Genomic DNA, 22,397 nt, shown 5'->3' with positions numbered 1-22,397 from the left:
CAAATTATTGCAAATATTCCTGTTTCCTGTAAACACATTCGATTATACAAACCATTCGCATTGTTCCTCATCGTCTTCTGAAATTTTGGATTATGCTCCTTTAATCTGATTATAACTTGTGCTTCTGCAGCATCACTTCTAGATGACCATCTAGTAGTATTTACTCCTTTAGGAACAATAATATTTCTGCCACGGTCGGCGTTGCTCTCGCTTAAAGACGCAACTTTTAAATATTCGATTAAAAAGTTGTATCTATATGTAGAGGAAGTGAACAATACATATAGTTTATATAGTGCTTCTAAGAAATCAAAGAATGCTATGGCAGCAGGACAACACTGTTGCAGCTTTTGCGACTAAATTTAGAGAGTGAGCGGCACACGGAATCCACAACGCAAAGATGTTAGGTACTCTAAAGCCCGAACACCATAATATTTTCCATTTATAACTGACGCGTTGTCGTAGGACTGTCCCATGCAGTTTTTCAAATCGATATCATCTTCTTGAAAGAGAAGAATTAGAGAATTAAATATATCTTCTGCTTTATGATCGTGATTTCGCAAAAATACATTTTCAACAAGAGAGAAACCTTCCATGTAACGAAATATCAGAGCTAATTGATTGCCAAAAATTATTCTATGTGAATAATGTGCAGCTCTTTTAAGTTTCGGACTTTGTGGGGGCCCCTGGAATGTGGGGGCCCCGGGCAGCTGCCGAGCCTGCCACCCCTTAAATCCGGCCCTGCCTCCAATCTTCTTAATGTCATCAGCCCATCTCATTTGTGGCCTTCATTGTTGTATTTCGTGGTTCCATCTTTTATCTTTCAGTCAGGCATTGTGTCCTGGGAAACTCCTTTTTCATTTGGCAACATGTTCTCCTGCGTCATTTATTTTGGTTTTGCTTCGAATCCATTTATTTGTTTTTTTTTGTCTATAAGTCTCCCCGAGCATTATATGGTAATAGTACTATTTTCTTCTTCTTCTTTTGCCCTTTAATTCTTCCAATTTTTTTTCCTCCATTTCCAGTTTCCTCCATTCGCTTCTGTTTAGTGCTTTCTGTTTCCAGTGCGTTCCTCCTATCTTTTTAATTTCGTCTCCCCATCTCATCTGGGGTCGTCCTCTTGCTCTCTTTCCTGTTCATGGTCTCCATTGTTGTATCGTGGTGTTCCACCTATTGTCCGGTTGTCTAGCGTTATGACCTGCGAAGCTCCATTTTAGCCTGGCTATATGTTGTTCTGCGTCTTTGACTTTTGTTTTATTTCTTACCCAGTTGTTTTGCTTTTTGTCTGTTAATTTTACTCCTAACATTGCTCTCTCCATGGCTCTTTGTGTTTTCATTATTTTATCCATATTTGCTTTGGTCAAGGTCTATGTTTGGCATGCGTATGTGAGAATTGGGAGTATTTTTTGTAAGAATTTTTTATTCGTTAGGACCCATTTTAATTGCATTTTTTCTTTTTCCGTTTTCTCTGATTTGTTCTTGTCGAGCTGTTGCCTTCCCAAGAATCCTTGAGACATCGGTTTCCAGATGTGGGACTCCGGATTTTTCCTACCCACCTGTTGTACATTTCCCCTTTGTTCAACATTGTTTGTTTGGGGAAAATAGCCTTAAAACAACACGCCGGCCAGGCGGGTTGGTGAGTTGTAGGGGTCCCGCTCATACTCCATCGCCAATAGTACTATAGTACAGAGAAATACGATAAAAAAAGTTTTTGGCTGGTATTTTTTTGAGTTTCCATACGTTTAAATTAATTATGTTTTTTTTTTTAATTACTAAAAATATCTTAATATCCATATAACAACAGAGCTATTTAATAATATATATGTCTTCATAACAGGGAGATCCATAAAGACTAGAATGAGAGCCTAGTAATATTCTTACAAAAAAAGGGACAAATGTGACCTACATTTTAGCTCGTGGTAACAAGCTAAACTGCATATTATCATGGAGGAACTCGCAGGGAGCTCCCAATACGTCGGCCTGAAAAGGAATATGAGAAAAAGAAAAATAATGACAAACACAGATGCTCCTCGACGTATAATAATTATAATTGGCAGAGAGATAAAAAAAAGTCTGAATATATTATCTACGTATGCCAAATTTTAAAACTTGACAAAGAGAACAGAGCAAAGAGAACATTAAAAGCAAGTAAAGCGGCGGGATCCCTTAATGACACAATCTGGAAGAACAAACACCTAAGACAAGACACAAAAGCAAGAATCTATAAAGCAGCAATTAGACCTATGTTGACATACACGGCGGAGACAAGACCTGACACATCTAAAACGAGACGACTACTAGAAACAACAGAGATGAAAATACGGTGACCAATATCAGGGAAAATCTGTTGGATAGGGAGAGAAGCGAAAACATGAGAAGATCATGCAATGTAGAAGACATAAATGGATGATTGACAAAACGGAAACAGGAGTGGAACGAACACATTAGTAGAATGGCAGAGGATATTGAGGCGTTTTATATGTCTGCTCTAATGGGATCAGGGATAGAACTAACTATATAGATACTTTGGGTCGAAATGGGGCTAGTAGAAGGAACAGCCACATAAAGCTTCATGCATACGGCAGCTCATTTTTTTTGTGCGGTGGCAGGTCATGGAATAGTTAGGGGGGTAAGAGGGTTTAAAGAAGACTAACTACCTTATCCAAATAAGCAAAGGATACTTACACAGACTTGAGTACTTACTGGACATATTCCGTACTTATGGGAACCAATTTAGGGACATTCATCTTAGATTCCTCGTTTGGGTCAAACTGGGCTATTATTGACCATCCTATGGCTTCTATGCCATTTATTTTTCTTTATTTTTTTATTTATTTATTTATTTCTTTATTTATTTCTCCACAGTCTATATTTTATTTTATTTATTTTTCTTTACTCTTAAACTTATTTCACTTGTATTAGACATCTGGTTAATAATTCTTCAAAAAAAAAGGTTACAGAAATAAAAATATGTACATTTTATAATGTTTATTTAAACCTTTAGACTTTATTATTTTTACTTTGAGAATAAACATATTCTCAAACAAGAAATGAATAAATAAAACAAATATATGATTTTACAATTCTTAACCTTATTTTTAGCAGTGTATCTCTAAACAAAAATTTGACTTATGGCTGTCAAAAGTCACTGCCATTTTATTTACTTTACATAAAACTTTCCATTAGTTACCATGTTGAAAACAAACTATTTAAATATTTAAAATCTTTACCAAATTTATATCCACTTGGAATTTAATTAAAATAAACATTATTTCATACCTTTATTTTTAAAACAAAATCCAATCGTCACTCGTCACACTTGGAACTTATCCAAAATTTTCAATCCAAGATTGGGGAAGACATTCAGTTCCAACCAAACAGGAATAAAATTGATACCAAATCAAAAATCTCATCATGGAATCAGGAATTGAATACAGAAATGTTACCATAACATCATAAAAAACTGGAAAAAATAGGAACCATGCACTTTTCTACCGGCAAACCAAACTGCATCACAATAATACTGTTTCACATGAATATATCCAACGTAATGCTGTGAAACTTTGCAACAATATTCCTTAATGTTTACTGGACAAAATGCAAGTCCTTTTCTTCGTTTACCTTAACGAAAAAAACCCAATTTAAGCCGGCAAGTGTGATTTACTGCGAGTCTGTTGAGTTCTACCCAAAAAGATATGTTCAACCTTCAAACATACTTTTAGGACTCACTCCTCTTTCTTCGTCGCACAGTCACGTCTCTAGCGCGTAAAGCCTCAGCCGAATACATTGACCAATCGGCGAAGAGAACTCAACGATCTTCCAAAATTCACACCAATAATAACAAAAATGTTTCGCGCTCAAAGAAAGGGAAATATATTTGGGACTTTTCAACGAATCCTTCTAAGAACTATCTACATAGTTAATAAATGCTTACAACATAAACAGGAATTTCCCTAAGTTTTACAATGTTGTGAAATATTGAAATACTTCCAACAGGAACGGCTTAGGAAATTTTAATGATATATAAACTCGCAAAATAAATTAGAAAAATAAATATTTTTCTTGGGATAGGATATAAAATTAATGGATACTATTTACAAAACATTGTAGCAGAAATTTGTAATGCTACAATATGATAGTACGAATAGCACGAGATAAGTCACCAAATGGACGAAGAAGTATTGGCAGACCAAGAAAAGGATGGTGAGATAACTTAAATAATTTAGGAGGCTAATATTGAAGAAGAAACAGGCTTTAAACCCTACATACAAGAACGAAGAAGAAGAAGATGACAAAGAGAACCAAAGTGCGGAAATTACTAGGAGAGCGAGAGTAGCATAGGCAGGATATGGCAAACTTAGTTGGATACTTAAGAACCGCAAAATACTTCAATACTTGAGGAGCAAAGTGTTCAACCAGTGCATCCTTTCTATCATGACATATGGATGTCAAACCTGGATTCTAACCAAGGAAAATATAAATAATAAACTATCCACAACAGGAAGAACAATGGAAAGAGCAATGTTAGGTATACGACTGTCGAATAAAAAGAGGAACCACTGGGTAACAGTAAAAACAAAAGTCAAGGACATAACAACAAAAGATGCCACATTTAAATGGAGCTTCGCAGGCCCACACTGCTAGACAAAAAGTCCAACGTTGGACTTAAATAACGTTACGAAATTAAACGGCCGAGAGGAAGACCACAGATGAGATGGGTTGATGACATTAAAAGAGTAGCCAGAACAAATTGGACATATGTTTCTCAGGATAGACACCGATGGAAGGAGTTGGGAGAGGCCTATGTCCAAACGTGGACGATAGAAGGCTAAGAAGAAGAAGAAGAAGCCAAAAAATATTTTTTTTTAAACTAAAATTTCAGAAAGAAATATTTTTAGAACAATGCGTTAACAGAGTAAACTATCATCATGTCACTACAGATTTATATCTATGACAACAGTTAAATCTCGGAATAATTCATCGCAAAGCTACTTATTGCATTAATCTCCCGGAAATGACAAACAATACGAGTAGGAGTGCATTTAGTATGAAGTGGAAAACCGAAACGTTACACGGTAGATTACTCGATAATAGAGATATCTATTAAATACATTTTTAATTACTTTCCTAACAGTTGTTGTGAATAATAACTCTACTATATAAATATTATGTATAATAAAACCTGTTAAAGTTAAATCACGTGATCTTTGGTTGGCACACAAAACTGTTCCTAACCTAAACTCAATGTAATTATTGATTTTTCTTATTTGTTTTTTTGTCGTGATTTTGAGGTAGTATAGTATTTAAAGACATTCATTAGATTAATTGTTTTATAAACTTTACGTTTTTGGTGATTTTAAGTGCTGACAACATGCCTGTGACTTGTATAGTAGTGAACTGTGGAAGTCCAACTGATCGGGATAATGTTAATTTTAATTTGTTTTTTGTCCTGATTTTGAGCTTAATATAGTATTTAAAGACATTCATTAGATTAATTATTTTATAAACTTTACGTTTGATGATTTTGAGTGCTGACAACTGCCTGTGACTTGTATAGTAGTGAACTGTGAAAGTCCAACTGTTCAGAATAATGTTAATTTTAATTTTTTTTTGTCGTGATTTTGAGCTTAATATAGTATTTAAAGACATTCATTAGATTGATTATTTTATAAACTTTTCGTTTTTGGTGATTTTAAGTGCTGAAAACATGCCTGTAACTTGTATAGTAGTGAACTGTGGAAGTCGAGCTGATCGGTTAATGTTAATTTTTTTCGTGTTCCCTCTATAGGGCTTTTCATTCACAGTCATTTGTTTTGAGCTTCTGTCATATAATCCGTGTATAGTAATATTATACACGGATTATACAACATCTAACAGAAGCTCGAAACAAATGACAATCGATGAAAAGCCCTATTAGAAACTCATTTATGTTTCCTCGCCTAACTAAATTATCAAAAAACAGGACACACTCATGCTAGGAATTATGGTTTTTATTAATATTATTACAATTATTTATATGTGACACTAACGTAACTAGTGACATTAATTTTTAGGCCAATGTGACAAACTTTATTAATACTAAATTTTAACATTTATCCCCTATTTTGTTAAAACAATATTATTTTGTTTTTCATTCTATTCAAAATAAATGCAGTTTTGACAGGGAATTTGTTTTGTTATTTATTTATTCCATATAGACCTGGATCCCGCGTACCAAAAAAAAGTTGATTAATTGCAAGCTGAAAATTTATTAATAGCTTAACGGTGTCTAGTCCGACAAACTTTGATGTACGGGAACACTGGAAGTTTTAACTGTGGAACAGGTTAAAAATTTGGAACGTCAAACTACGAAAATGTTTATGTAATTTGTCAGATAAAACTTCCAATTGATTTGCTACCAATTCATTAAATTCTCATGCAAAATCCAGACTGGTGAAAAAATCACCAACTGGGCATTTTAATGAGTAGAACACGAAGACCATGTCAAACTACAGGAATCATGTTGGTTAGTAATAGCAGTCTGATTTTTGCATGAGAATTTAATGAAAGGATAACAAATCAATTGGATGCTCTGTCCGACAAAATATATGGGATGTTTTTGTAATCTGATGTTCCAAATCTGAGTTTCCGAACTGTTTCACAATTAAAACTATCCCTGTTCCAGTGTCACAATGCATCAAAGTTTGTCCAACTGGACACCGTTAAGCTATTAACAAATTTTCAGCTTGCTATTAATCAATTTTTTTGGTACATGGGATCCAGGCCTAATAGGTTTGTTCGTAGTACGACACAAACGATTAGCCACTGCTGCCAACCATCAGATGCATGAGCAGTTAATAGTTAGCATTCATAGACTACGAATGCACATGTGTCTGATGGTTGGCAAGAGTTGCTGATCATTCTACGAACAAACCTATCAGTAATTCTGGAAGTTTTAACTGTGGAACAGGTTAAAAATTTGGAACGTCAAACTACGAAAATGTTTATGTAATTTGTCAGATAAAACTTCCAATTGATTTGCTACCAATTCATTAAATTCTCATGCAAAATCCAGACTGGTGAAAAAATCACCAACTGGGCATTTTAATGAGTAGAACACGAAGACCATGTCAAACTACAGGAATCATGTTGGTTAGTAATAGCAGTCTGATTTTTGCATGAGAATTTAATGAAAGGATAACAAATCAATTGGATGCTCTGTCCGACAAAATATATGGGATGTTTTTGTAATCTGATGTTCCAAATCTGAGTTTCCGAACTGTTTCACAATTAAAACTATCCCTGTTCCAGTGTCACAATGCATCAAAGTTTGTCCAACTGGACACCGTTAAGTTATTAACAAATTTTCAGCTTGCTATTAATTAATTTTTTTGGTACATGGGATCCAGGCCTAATAGGTTTGTTCGTAGTACGACACAAACGATTAGCAACTGCTGCCAACCATCAGATGCATGAGCAGTTAATAGTTAGCATTCATAGACTACGAATGCACATGTGTCTGATGGTTGGCAAGAGTTGCTGATCATTCTACGAACAAACCTATCAGTAATCACTATTTGTGATATCAATGGGTAGTTACTAACAGAAAGAGGCAGGATTCGATTTTTAAATCATTTATTTTAGAGTCAAAACATAGTCATACCTTAAACGATAAATGTATATTATCATTACAAGTTGATACTAATTACAAAAATAAATACACATTTAAAACACCAATACATAATTACTCATGATGAAGAAGTACATTATAATTAAAAATGAATAACCATTTTCATATCGCTGCAACACAATGCCAAAGCCATCTTATATTTCAGTTCGTTTAGTGAGCACAAGAAGCACTCTGACCGAACAGTTTCAAAACTCATTAGTTTTTCATCAGAGAATGCATATGTTGCTATCTCCAAACCATGTAGCTGTAACATATGTACATGCATTGGGTTCTTCTTCGTCTTTCTTGCCCTGGGCATACTCAGCTAAAAATAGGATTGCTGCAGACTTCACTATTACCGGCCATCCACATACAATCTGCATTTGCTATGTCATCAGAACTGGCTATCACCCCACCCAAGCATTTAGTCATTTAGCATTAGATTTTTGGAAATGCTTCACCTAAAAAAATATTTTATTTTTTTGGAAATTCTTCAACTACAAAAATTTATTTTTATTAGAGTATTTGCGTTCTTTACAATGATTGAGAATATTTTATTTAAAATCAGACATTCATATAATATAATTTTAAAACAATCATGACAGTAATTCAAATAGATGGCAGTAATAAATCATTTTCAGATAATTATACAGTTCGCAGGTTACAGATTAGGACGACGATATGTCTGGTTTCATACAGATAAACGTAAATAAATCTAATATTTAGAACCAATTTATCCAAAAGACACTAATACTGTTATCCATATATTTCTTAATGGTGAATAAATAAAATAAAGGCATACCTTTCCAACAATAATATGAAAATCAGGAAATCATTAACCATTTTTACTCCATTCAAAACAAATCCAGCTGTAAAATATTTATGTGCCTGAAGGCTTTTGTATGCTTTCATCTGCTGCTTAGAGTAGCAACTGCGAGATTCCACCAGATATGTATAAATATCTATAATAGTAACTTGATGGTCTGCACTTTACTGTAAAATCCAATTCTGACTGAATTGCGTATGGATCTAAATCCCCAATTATTTTCAGCTTCAATAAATATCTAAAACAATAAAAGAAATAATGTTATTGCTTGCCAAATTCATCATTATTGATAAATTAATATCGGGGCAAAATGAACAGTAAATAAAATTTGTTTCGCCTACCTTTCTCGCAACATCTGGAGTTTCCAATAATAATTTCCTTAAATAATCAGTTTGCATTGTGGTAAAGTTTATAAAGTTCACAAAAACAGGAAACGAAATCCAAATGTATCCAAAATAGACAAAATACGACGATAAACAATGAAAAATCATTGAAAAGTAGATACAAACATAACCTCTTCGTTAGTTTGTGTGCCAACCAGAGGTCACGTGGTTTGGATTGCCTAATTGTAACGTCTTTAAATAATCTCAATGATTGTACCTTCTATGTCCACTACTGCTTTTACTTCTTCGTATCTTATTTTATCTTTACGCAAAATTCCTGTCAGACTTCTTCGTCCATCTCTATCGGCTTCAGTTGTTTTGGACAGTTTCTATTAGTTTCTTAGTTTGACATCCATAAAATGAATCGATCAGTATTATTGTTTCGTAAATTTTAATTTCTCTTATCACTCCTAGTGTAGCTTTCGAAATTCTTGATTTTATTTGCTTTTATCCGTTTCCTGTCTAGTGAAAATTACACCTAATAACTTTAAATTTTTACATACTATACTTCTATTCTTCTCATTTTGGTTATTTAGTTTAATGTTTCATCGCACTTTCAGACCCTTAACTCCCTTCAGCTTTACTGGCATCTATTAGCAAGAATCAACGTTGAAGCAGAGCTGTTGAATGAAATAAATATCAATAGAGGAGTAAGACAAGGTGGGCTCAGGTAAGGATTGGAGGGAGCATCACTAATGACATAAGATTTGCAGACGATACCGCAATTATGGCAGAGAATATAGACGATTTACAAATTCTCCTAGAAATCATTAACAGAGAAAGCAAAAAAAAGGGACTAACAATGAATATAAATAAAACCAAATACCTGGTGATCTCAAAAACCCCTGTTGAAAACATACATCTGACATGGGAGGGTAAACCGCTAGAGAGGGTCGACAAGTAAAAATACCTCGGAGCAATTATAAACTCACAATCAGATCAAGATGAGGAGATAAAGATCAGAATAGAAATAACTGGAAAAAGATTTATAAAATACAAGTCAATGTTTACAAATAAGACATTGAGTATGGACATTATATTAAGATTCGTCGAATGATATATTTGATTGCATTACTATATGGGTTAGAAGCTTGAACTCTATTTGCCCAATCCGTAAAATAATTGAAGGTATTCGAAATGTGGCTATAGGCGTATTCTGAAAATTCCTTGGACTGCAAAAATCTTTAACAAAGTAGTCTTAAGATGAATTGGATATGGCAGAAAGCTGATGAACACAAATAAAATAGGAAAAATATCGTACCTGTGCCACATACTTCGCAACGGTAAATACTATCTGCTATACGTCATCTTGCAAGGAAGAGTAGAGGGGAAAAAGGCTTGAGAAGAAATAAGAAATCTTGGCTGAGGAATATCAGAGATTGGACTTACCTCAGTGTTGAACAGATATGTTACATTGCAAGCTATAGAGAAGCGTTTAACCCTAGAAGGACCAAGGAGGGTTAAAACGTATCCACAACATTGCATTACATCCGATTTACTAAATACCTTTATTCCTAAAAATCTCAAAATAATTAGTAGTTGTCGGCGTACTACTGCCCTATTAAATGGCATAATTAGAATTTCTATAATTTAATTCAGTTTCTAATACTTTTATAAAAACTTGACAATGGACTATAAATAATCCCCTTGAATACCTTCAACACCATCCCAAAATGGAAAGGAACGATATCATTCATGTGTCAAATTAGCAAAATCTAAAAGAAAAAAGGCCAATAAGTGGGCAAAAACAACCATAGTTTGTTCAAAATGCAAGTATGTATGTGGTAAGCACAGCAAGAAGTCAAAAATATTTCTGTATCCTACGATGATGCCAATTCCACTGAAGCCGAAGATTCCGGGTAAATTATAAAATTGTATCTCTTAACTGTTCCATTAACGTCTAGGAATAATATGAAAGTATTAGTTTTAAATTAGTTTCAATAAAGAAGCACGTTTTTGATTAATTTACGTGTGGATATTTATTGACCCTCCTTGGTCCTCGCTGTTTCTACTAAAAGGTTGGTCCTGCGAGGGTTAAAAAAGTGATCGTTCAAACTTCGTTAGTAGACGGCACAACAAGAAGAAGAAGAGACAAGACTGTATACTCTCGCTCTCACTAAGAACTAAGAGAGTACGTGCACAATCCCTAGCCCTCGGCAACTATGGCCTCAGTACCCTGCCATACAGTACATTACACAAGGTGGGATTAAGCACCGACCACTGCAGAACACCTTGCGACAGCATGATGCTGGTATCTTTGACCCTTATCTTATGGACCTCTCAGTAAAGTACCTGTCAACTACATTAACCAAGTACTTACTGACGCTCATTTATCCCAGTCTGGGCATTAGTTTTCCCCATGATGCCATGGTTGAAGGCATTCCGTGGTGAAGGCATTCTTGATATCTAACACAATGAGAGCTATCCATACCCTTGCATCCTCTGTGACTTACCAGGTCATTTCTGAAATCATATCTAAGGTGAACCTATTGGCCCTAAAACCATATTGGCAGTCACTCAGCGCAAGCTTCTTCTTAAGCTCTAGTTCAAGGAGGCCTTTCAAAAGCTGTTTGTATAATTTGGCTATCCATAACTCTTCCCCTTCCCTCCACGTTTTGGGATAAGGACAACGTGTAGCTCTTTTAACCGAGTTGGAAACAGCTTTTGTTCGAATAATTCGTTTAACAACTTCAGAAGCCGTGCGGCGAGCATCACCGTCTTCGGCATGAGCACGTCCATGCAAACCGTCTTTCGGATCTTCATCCGTCTGATGACCTTGCCTTGCATGTTCCAACTTAGTACAGGGTTCCGCCTCTAAGAAGCCGGTAACCCATTCGACCCTATCCTCTACCTAAGTGAATAGCTCCCGTATTAAACGGAGTTTTCCCTCCTCAGGCAGAAGGTAGGGCGTTTTTATTCCCTTTAACCCACTACACGAAATCTTTAAGACCTGCCATCAGATATCCCTTTCGAGGTCCTGAAGCAAGTTACTTCACCTTTTTCCCTTTGACCTTTTGATCTTTTGACCCTTTGTATTCATTCTGCATCCGCTTCAGTTCATTCACTTTCTGTCCCAAATATCTTGCTTGCATTCTTCTTCTTTCTTCAAGTTTCTCTACGTCCTTCTTACTCTCATACAATTCCTGCTCAGTTGTTCAAAACTATCATTCCAACAATATAGTTGTTTTCTCTCGATTGCCCTCACACTTGCCATCTCTTGTGCCGCACACAAAACCCTCAATCAGCCATGGACGTATAAATAAAGACGATTTTATTTTTATACGTCCATGCAATCAGCTCACTCACATTCTCACATCGCGGACGAATCAAGCTCAAATAGACCGGGCAGTATCGTCGCCCCCGCTAGCAAAATTATTCTGATTCAATTTTTTTGCACAAACTTACTCAAACAGAGGTCCTTATAACATATCCACAGGGTGCCGGGCGGTGCCGTGGTCGAAAAATTGTTAAAAATTTTTTTTAAACAAATTCACAAAAATAATTTTTTCATTTCGAACAATTTTTTTTAGATTATTTGGGTCATTCTGAGCAAAAAAGGTATCTTGTCATTTTTCTCTAAAATTGATTGTTGTTGAGTTATATGCAATTAAAAATTTGAAAAATGCGAAAATATCCATTTTCAAGGCCTAATAACTCGATTAAAAATTATTATTATGAAAAAAAAGACTAAGTTTTCACTCTAATGGCATATAACATATCCCACCAGAATGAAAACAATGGGAACCTTCTCTGGTTACACCTCCGAGGCTTCTACAATTTGCAAGCCATACGGATGCTGAGACTAAGGAAGATGAGGGAATTCTACAATTTACAATTCACGTCACATCTGCTCAGTGCGGTAAAGTTCCAACGAGACTGGTTCCCTTCATACTCCACACAGAGTAAATGTAAATCAAAAATGAATAACCATTTTCAATTTCGTTGCAAAACGAAAATACAGCCGAACCATATTCCAGTCCAATCAGAGAGTGCTGCAAGCACCTCTACCGGTTTCGAAACTTATTAGTCTCTCATCAGGAGGCACATATGCTGCTCTCCCTGATCCAACCAAAACAAACCCCAGCATGCAGTCCCGAATTGCAACGAACGAAATGACATAGATGCCCTAGCGGCAACTGCTAGCAAAATTTTCATTCTGGTGGGATATGTTATATGCAATTAGAGTGAAAACTTAGTCTTTTGCTAGCAGTTGCCGCTAGGGCATCTATGCCATTTCGTTCGTTGCAATTCGGGACTGCATGCTGGGGTTTGTTTTGGTTGGATCAGGGAGAGCAGCATATGTGCCTCCTGATGAGAGACTAATAAGTTTCGAAACCGGTAGAGGTGCTTGCAGCACTCTCTGATTGGACTGGAATATGGTTCGGCTGTATTTTCGTTTTGCAACGAAATTGAAAATGGTTATTCATTTTTGATTTACATTTACTCTGTGTGGAGTATGAAGGGAACCAGTCTCGTTGGAACTTTACCGCGCTGAGCAGATGTGACGTGAATTGTAAATTGTAGAATTCCCTCATCTTCCTTAGTCTCAGCATCCGTATGGCTTGCAAATTGTAGAAGCCTCGGAGGTGTAACCAGAGAAGGTTCCCATTGTTTTCATTCTGGTGGGATATGTTATATGCCATTAGAGTGAAAACTTAGTCTATTATTATGAAATTCAAAAGTGACCAAATCAAGCTTCAAACCCCTTCTTCAAGACCATGAAGAGATTTTTGTCATTATTTTATTACAAAGCTGCTATTTTTAATTATTAACAGTTAGCGCTATAGTCCAACTGTATCGTCGCCCCCGTTAGCGAAACTATTTCGATTCGACTTTTTTCCGCAAACTTACTCAAACAGAGGTCCTTATAACACATCCACAGGGTGCCGGACGGTGCCGTGGTCGAAAATTTGTTTAAACAATATTTTTTAAACAAATTCACAAAAATAATTTTTTCATAGCGAACGCTTTTTTTTTAGATAATTTGGGTTATTCTGAGCAAAAAAGGTCTCTTGTGATTTTTCTCTAAAATTGATTGTTGTCGATTTATATGGCCATTTTCGCATTTTTTAAATTTTAAATCGCATATAACTCGACAATAATCAATTTTAGAAAAAAATCATACGAGACCTTTTTTGCTCAGAATGTCCCAAATTATCTAATTTATTCGAAGGTTAAAAATTATTTTTGTGAATTTGTTTAAAAAAAATTATTTAAACAATTTTTAGACCACGACACCGCCCGGCACCCTGTGGATATGTTATAAGGACCTCTTTTTGAGTAGGTTTGTACAAAAAAATCGAATCGGAATAATTTTGCTAGCGGGGGCGACGATACTGCCCGGTCTAAAAGTATCTGAAAAAGCCTCCTATTAGTTTATGCAGTTTTTTAGGTTGGGTGAAAATACAGTGATAGATTAGGTTACATAGCTAGGTAAAGTTATAGTGCTGACAATACACAAAAGTCATATTGATCGATACGATTTGAAGAATAAATGAATACATTAGAGAAGAAGTGAATGTTGGAGACACTAGAGAGATAATAGTCCACAGTACATCGTCCTTTTTGGAAAATGATTACAAAAGTCTTAAAAATGGTCTTAACTGCTTCGTTGGAGCGAGTTTACCACTTTCTGAAAAATTTTAGAGTGCAAGTTGGACGCGTTTCCGCGTCCCGCATCGTTAACATATTTACGTTGTCGGACTAACCAAACGCGGCCGTATATTTGTCAGACAAGAGATCGACAATCAACATATTAATTAAATATAAGTAATTTAAATTGAAAATTATGGTAGGTGAGCCCAAGCGGAGATTTGTGCAGTTACTCGAGCGCGTCAGGTTATGGCATGGGGAGAAACCTTGTACCCTGTAAATGTACCCCTAGCATATATTGGATCTTAATACAGGCGAGTTCGTTAAAGGGGGTCCGAAAAAAAAATCTATCCTTAGAAAAATTCGAAATTGTCAGATTAAGATAAGGTAAGTTAAGTACATGCAGAACAGTGTATATTTCAAAAATCTGACGGTTTGAGCGGGACGTAAGGAAATGGGTGAGTCAAAAATTTTACAAGATAAAAGCAAATATTTAGAGAAATAAACGTCAGATCGAAAAACTAGAAAATATGTTTTGAACATTTTTTAAAAATCTATCGAATACTAAACACGACTCCCCACGGAGAGAGGTGGGGGTAAATTAAAATTTTTAAATAGAAGACCCCGCGATATTTCGCGAAATAAACATCAGATCGAAAAATTGCAAAATGCACGTATTCACTATTTTTGAAAATATATCGAATGACACAAAACACGACCCCCACGGAGGTAAGGCAGGAGGTTGCCAGTAGTTTCGGCAAAATCGCAAAAAATGTGCAAAATTTTCTTTTCTTCAACGCCCTGTATCTTGAAAATGGATAGCATTACAAAAAATTTTTATTAAACAAACCCAAATTATTTTTCAGTTTTTTACCTATTCTAGTGACGGTGTTATCTTTTTTAAAAAATATGTATAAAATTGTATCAAAAAACGAAAAAATCGAAAAAATGCGGTTTTATATTTTTAAAGGTGCGTTTCACTAATTTTAAAAATTTAAAAGAATTTAGGGTGAAACATTATGCAAAAATATATACGTTATGTATTTTTTTCGTGAAAACGAATGTCTTAGTTATTTTTTTGTACTCATTTAAAATTTTAAAATCGTTCTAAAATTTAAATTTTCCGCCAAAAATTAAAAAAAAAAATTTTTTCGGACAGAACTTTTTAAAGCTTACAACTTTTTTATTTAAAGTTTTTTAAAAACCCTAATTAGGCTCTAGGTGGGTCACATGACCACATAGGGGGCTAAAAATTTCAGAAAGTGAGTTTTACTATATATTCTAAACGGTGACCTATATGGAATTCGAATCGAGTTGGGGGCAGTTCTTATCATCTTACCCGGCTAGGCCCTTTTTCAGAAAGTGTTATGACTCACTCAAACGAAGCAGTTAGGATATTTTTAAAACTTTTGTAATCATCTTCCAAAAAGGACCATGTACTGTGGACTATAATACTTTTTCGTTTGAAATTTTCATGCCATAACAGTCATAAAACGGCCAAGCGATGGAATATTGAAATAATAGAATGGTAACTATAAAAACAACAGTAAGACAAATTACCTACGAAAGAGTACGACACGAGATGAAATAGAGTAAAGATCTATAAAAAATGCTAAAATCGAGAATTAATATTGTAATACATATAAAATTAATTATAAATTGAAATATTTATTAAAATTTAAAAAAAGACATTGTTATTTATTTAGTATTGTGGATGAAATCACTTTTGTAATAATTAAGCTTCCAGAACAATAACATAATGCATATGGTGCAAATTATCATTAAGCATAAATGCTTGTATACTAAACGCTAGAAAATTATTTTTTAAATGGCAATCCACATTACTTTATACTTCAATTCTAATTCGACTAAAAGTAGTTATAATCTATAATTTTTGTTATTATGAAGACAATTTGGTTTTTGGTGCTGCTTATGGCTGGCTTTTCCTTAATGCGTAATAATGATCAGCGAGTAAGTATTTTGTTAAAGAAGGAGAAAATATTTAGCACATTTTTTAACATATTGATGTTTACTTTTAAGGGCGTAGGCGCCAAATTTCGGCTCCAGTGCGTTCTAAATGCACGCATTTTTAATTTTTAAATGCATTCATATTTTGGAAAAATTTAAACGCAGAATAAAAGATCACAATATTACGGAGGGCCTAAAGTCCCTTTAGTCCATGTGGTGAGACCGCTCGCCTCTGAACAAATTTCTGATTTGGTTTCTTTGCGGATTCCTATTAAATGTCCCCTTTAAACAAATCTGAAGGGTTCCGGCGGAATTTTTGGGCAGAAATTGTTTAAACAATTTTTTTAAACAAATACAATAGATCACGTTTTTTTGCTCTGAAATATATATTTTTAAGATTTTGGGTCATTCTAAACAAGAAAGGTATCGTGTAATTTGTCTCAAAATCTGAAAAATGCGAAAACACGCATTTTCGAGGCTTAAAAACTCATATTTAAATTAGTATCTTTGAGGTTGCCAGATACTTAATTTAAAGGTTAAACATTCAGCTTCAAGATTCTAGAGAGTGATCGCGTCTAACTTTAATTTATACCGTTGCTTTTTAATTGTTAAATATGCATGTTTATACCCTATTCCACGAACATACGCCTGTTTTGGATTACTTCGACAACCAATATTTTACTGTGCAAAATAAGAAGAACGAAAGTAAATTGCAAATTACATTGTTGTTTATTGGAATAATTATTAGCGCCATTTACTTTCGTACTTCTTATGTTGCACAGTAAAATATTCGTTGTCGAAGTAATCCAAAACAGGCGTATGTTCGTAAAATGGCCCATATCCGACTTTTTCGCCGGTACGGCGCACTCTATTTCAAAAATCTCCTATTTTCCTCCGAAAAATATTTTTTCTAGATTCTTTGGGATATTCTTAATAAATAAAGTTTATTGACATTTTTCTCAAAAGTTAATAGTTTTAAAGTTATAAGCGATTTAAAATCCGAAAATGGCAAAAAAAACGTATTTCCGGTTTTTAAATCGCATATAACTTTAAAACTATTAACTCTTGAGGAAAATGTCAAGACACTTTTCTATTTAGAATGTCCCAAATAATCTATAAAAATATTTTTCGGAGGAAAATATTAGACTTTTTTGGAATAGAGCGCGCCGCACCGGCAAAAAAATCGGATGGACATGCATATTTAACAATTAAAAAGAAACGATTTAAATTCAGGCTAGACTCGATAACTCTTCAGAATATTGAAGGTGAATGTTTAAACTTCAATTTAAGTATATGACAACCTCAAAAATAATATGAGTTTTTATTTTAACAACCTTAAATATGAGTTTTTAAGCCTCGAAAATGCGTATTTTCGCATTTTTCAGATTTTAAATCGCTTATAACTCGAAAACTATCAATTTTTGAGAAAATTTACAAGACACCTTTCTTGTTTAGAATGACCCAAAAAAATCTAAAAATATATGCTACAGAGCAAAAAAAAGTAATCTTTTGTATTTGTTTAAAAAAATTGTTTCCGCCCGACACCCTTCATATGTGTTTAAAGGGGACATTTTTGAATAGGAATCCACAAAGAACCCAATCAGAAATTTTTCCAGACGGGAGCGGTCTCACCATATGGACTACTTAGAATAAACAAATATTTCTTTTGAATGAGATATTTTAAATTAAACATAACACTAAATTTTCTCTTTTTTTACCCCTGTAACTTATTAAAATAAATATTATGGAATTTTTCAGGGACTTTTGACCCTCGGTAATAAGGTAATCTTCCATCCTGTGTTTAAATTTTTCAAAAATACTTATTATTTTTTCAGGATTCCGAAAAAGTAAATGCATTTAAAAAGCGTTAGAGCCGAAATTTTGCGCCTACCCCCGAACCTTACAGGAACTCCAAATTAATTTTTTTTGGTGTTCTGAAATAAGTCACTTAAAATAAAATAATTTTATCGCCAACCGTCACTAAAGTAATTCATTATTGTACTCATTTGACGCCATTTGCGGCAGTAAAGTAACACTTTATTGAACTGAAAGAAGAATTTTACTTTACCTGCCGCGATTAATCAAATTAACCGAGATTGAATGTAAGTGGTCTATGGCAGTAATCGAATGGCGAGTATTTGAGTGGACTTACAATTTATTTACTTTAATTATTAAAACTATTGTACGCAATTTGTGATATTATAAATAAATTAAAACTTTACCGACTTAGTAATTATTCAATATTGATAACTATCGATTAAAAATCGAAAGCGGCCATCTTGCAAGATATCTGTCCTCACTGTCATGAAATTATTATGACGTCTGAAATATAAAAAGTTTTTAAATTGTAAATTGCAAGTAAGTGTTAAAACCAATATCAAATTATGTTGGCAAATATTATTTTATATCAATAAAACATATCTTAACCGATTGTCAAATATACCAGCAAACGAGAAGTAAACTCAACCTTCCCAGGGACATATTTGAGCTTCTTAGAGACAATACAAATATCAGCAGTATCATACAGTTTTTAACGGAAATAGGAATAAAAGACATTTAATTGTATCACAAATTTTTCAGGTATACTTTTTGTTAGTATAGTATTTTTACTACAAAAACGTTATTACGTAGGTCAAAATTTTTGACGTAAGAGAACTGTCAAAACATTAGAATGTGACTTTTCATTATTGCCGTGTTTATAATAAACATAGCAATAATGAAAAGTCACATTCTAATGCTTTGACAGTTCTCTTACGTCAAAAATTTTGACCTACGTAATAACGTTTTTGTAGTAAAAATACTATACATATGTATTTACTTAATATTACAATCTCTTTTTATTTTTAATATGTACCTATTTTCCATTGTTGTCGTTTATAACCCCAGTTGTTCGGTCGACATTAAATTTAAAAAATACATGTTGGATACTCCTTACCGAACTCGTCTGTTACTTGTCTCGCTCGCTACGCTCGCTCTTCTCGTAATATCAGACTCGTTCGACAAAGAGTCACTTTACTGACTTGGTACATAAATAACTATTAATGCAACAGATAGGCTAACAAGAATATTTTCTTCGTCAAACGCTGCATCGATCATAGAAACATTATAGAACTCCATTATAGATTTCTACGTACAAATCAGTGATTTACATACCAAGATTTCCTCTTTTAGAAAGTCACTAAACAAATTAAATTACTGGGAGTCGAAGTACACAATATAAATAAATCCTATGCCAATATTACGTTTACCATGAAGAAGAAAGATAGACAAACTCTTGAAGTGAATGTGACGATAGAAGTATATAGGGATCTACCAAAGTTAAGGGTAAGTAAAAATTGTTGTAAATAAGTTGTTTTTTCCTAAAATTATTTTTTTGCATGGAACAAAGTTTTTTTAGGTTTTTTGGATCATTCCAAATAGAAAAGGTCTTTAGTGACTTTTCTCCAAAGTTGATAGTTTTTGACATATTATAAGCGATTAAAAATTGAAAAATTGCGAAATCGGCCATTTTAACCCTCAAAAACCATGTAAAAAACTGAACATTTGAATGTTACCAAGGTAGGTAGATATTCTTTAAACATCAATTGATGAAATCCCGAAGAGTTTTTTGCAATACAATATTCAAAACTCCTTTGTTTTTTAATTGATAATCAAGCGTGCGCGGCACTATTTTCCACCGTTGCATGTGTATACAGTATGGTGCAAATGAGAGGAATAAATTCGTTATTTCGTAAACCGGCGACTTTAATGAAATTATGACTTTAAGGAATTTATGACATTGTGGCATATATGGTATATTAGTGACGTCATCCATCTGGTCGTGATGACGTAATCGTTGTTTTTTTAAAGAGAATAGGGGTCGTGTGCTAGCTCATTTGAAAGGTTCTTCAATTCTCTATTCAGTAATACAAACATTTATATAATTATTTATACAGGGTGTCCAAAAAATTTTTATTAAATTAAATTATTTGACAAACAAAGAAGAATGTATGTAATTTATTTAATTCAAAATACAATTTACTGCTTTCACAAATAAACATTGCTTTTCGCTTGAATTAAATGTTCAAACTTCCAAGAGGCAGGTGGCCGGCGGGAGCTGGCTTGAACATTAAATTTAATCGAAAAGCAATGTTTATTTGTGAAATAAACATTTTTTAGATTTCGCGTAACAGTAAAATGTATTTTAAATTAAATAAAGTTACATACATTCTTCTTTTTTTGTCAAATAATTTAATTTAATAAAACTTTTTTGGACACCCTGTATAAATAATTATGTAAATCATTATATTACTGAATAGAGAATTGAAGAACCTTTCAAATGAGCTAGCACACGACCCCTAGTCTCATTTAAAAAAAATCATCGATTACGTCATCACGTCCAGATGGATGACGTCACTAGTATACCATATATTCCACAATATCATAACTTAAAAAAATAAAAATCGACCTGTTTCGGAATTTTTCCTTAGGGAGCTCGCAGACCAAAGCAATATCCCTACACCGCATAACATACATTGCGGAAAGATACGCACTGAGTGTCATCTGGTTTTCGGTGAACGAAATTCCACCGAAAGTCACCGAAGATTCACCGAAAACCAGATGTAACACTCAGTGCGTATGTTTTCGCAATGCATGCCAGGTAATACACATTCGATGTAGGATATTGCTTCGGTCGGTAAGCGAGCTCGCCGGTTTACGAAAGGTTACGGTTTTTAAAGTCGCCGGTTTACGAAATAACGAATTTATTCCTTTCATTTGCACCATACTGTATACACATGCAACGGTAGAAAATAGTGTAGCGCACGCTTGATTAGCAATTAAAAAACAAAGGAGTTTTGAATATTGCATTGCAAAAAAACTCTTCGGGATTTCATCAATAGATGTTTAAAGAATATTTACCTACCTTGGCAACATTTAAATTTTCAGTTTTTCACATAGTTTTTGAGGGTAAAAAATGGCCGATTTCGCAATTTTTTAATTTTTAATCGCTTATATGTCAAAAAGTATCAACTTTAGAGAAAAATCACTAAAGCGCTTTTCTATTTGGAATGATCCAAAAGACCTAAAAAAAACTTTGTTCCATACAAAAAAAAATAATTTTAGGAAAAAACAAAAAAAAAAAACGTTTAAAAAATTTTTGACCCACTTTTGGTCCTGGCAACATGCAAATTTGTTAAAAGGGGTACTTTTAATCGGAATATTCTTCCTAGCGGATGCGCAGTGGCTTTCTGGACTATTATTCCGGTTTTTGTACAATTCCGACTATCTATTTAAAAACTAGTCAGAAATATTTTTTAGGTTTGGGGTCACGTTTACAAATTTGTGGATAACACTTTTAAGCCAACGCAACTAAAATATGAAGGCGACTATTGTAATACTCTCAAGGTAATCTACAAAACTGTATTTCAAATTGAGAAGTACAAGAATGAATATCAAGAGTTTATGCTGGACTGCCCTATTAAAAAAGTAAGTTACTATACTGAAGTTCACATTCAGATGGCAGCGTTACTGAGATACTGGCAGCCTGTGCTTTCTATATTACTTTGGGCTAATTAGCAAAATACAAGGAAAAGTTATTTTCCAGCAATTTTATTGATAATACAATAATATTAATAATACAGGTATGCAAAGTCTGCAGATAGTGTGCTACTTTTTTTATAAACAAAATGGCGCCCGAAAATCGTTTTTTTGCCATTTTTGCTGTATAACTCCAAAAATTTTAAATTTACACCAAAAACACCCAAATAAAATTTCACCGTAATTAAATTCTTCTAGTGACGTATTTTTCCCGATTTACTTCGACGAAAATTTTCATCGGAAAATGTCGGTTTTTCCAACAAAATCTTTAATTTTCAACTAAAATTTTAGATAAGTAATTGTTTATCAATAATTAAATAACTTGGTAGTACAAAACCTCTTTTTGTATAGATTATAATTCCAGAAGCCAATGGAAATTGAATGAACAGTTTAGCAACAATTGAAT

The 22,397-nt window shown here is 33.8% G+C and overlaps 2 protein-coding genes across 2 annotated transcripts in view; one reads left to right on the top strand and one right to left on the bottom strand.

The window, feature by feature from the left end:
• Window positions 1-22,397, bottom strand: part of LOC114341868 (octopamine receptor beta-2R) — a 743,861-nt gene that overhangs the window by 70,854 nt on the left and 650,610 nt on the right. The gene's annotated exons all lie outside the window — the stretch shown is intronic.
• The window catches only part of LOC126879849 (chaoptin-like), a 331,796-nt gene that overhangs the window by 271,267 nt on the left and 38,132 nt on the right, over window positions 1-22,397 (top strand). The window contains exons 2-3 of the mRNA XM_050643149.1: window positions 19,586-19,738; window positions 21,713-21,880. Coding sequence (XP_050499106.1) covers window positions 19,664-19,738; window positions 21,713-21,880 — 243 coding nt within the window. The 5' untranslated portion in view covers window positions 19,586-19,663. The remainder of the gene's footprint in view (window positions 1-19,585; window positions 19,739-21,712; window positions 21,881-22,397) is intronic.

This window comes from Diabrotica virgifera, chromosome 2, assembly GCF_917563875.1.
Source record: "Diabrotica virgifera virgifera chromosome 2, PGI_DIABVI_V3a".
Taxonomy (NCBI): Eukaryota; Metazoa; Arthropoda; class Insecta; order Coleoptera; family Chrysomelidae; genus Diabrotica; species Diabrotica virgifera.
Note: the sequence above shows the minus strand (reverse complement) of the source record. Positions and strands in the feature narration are given on the sequence as shown.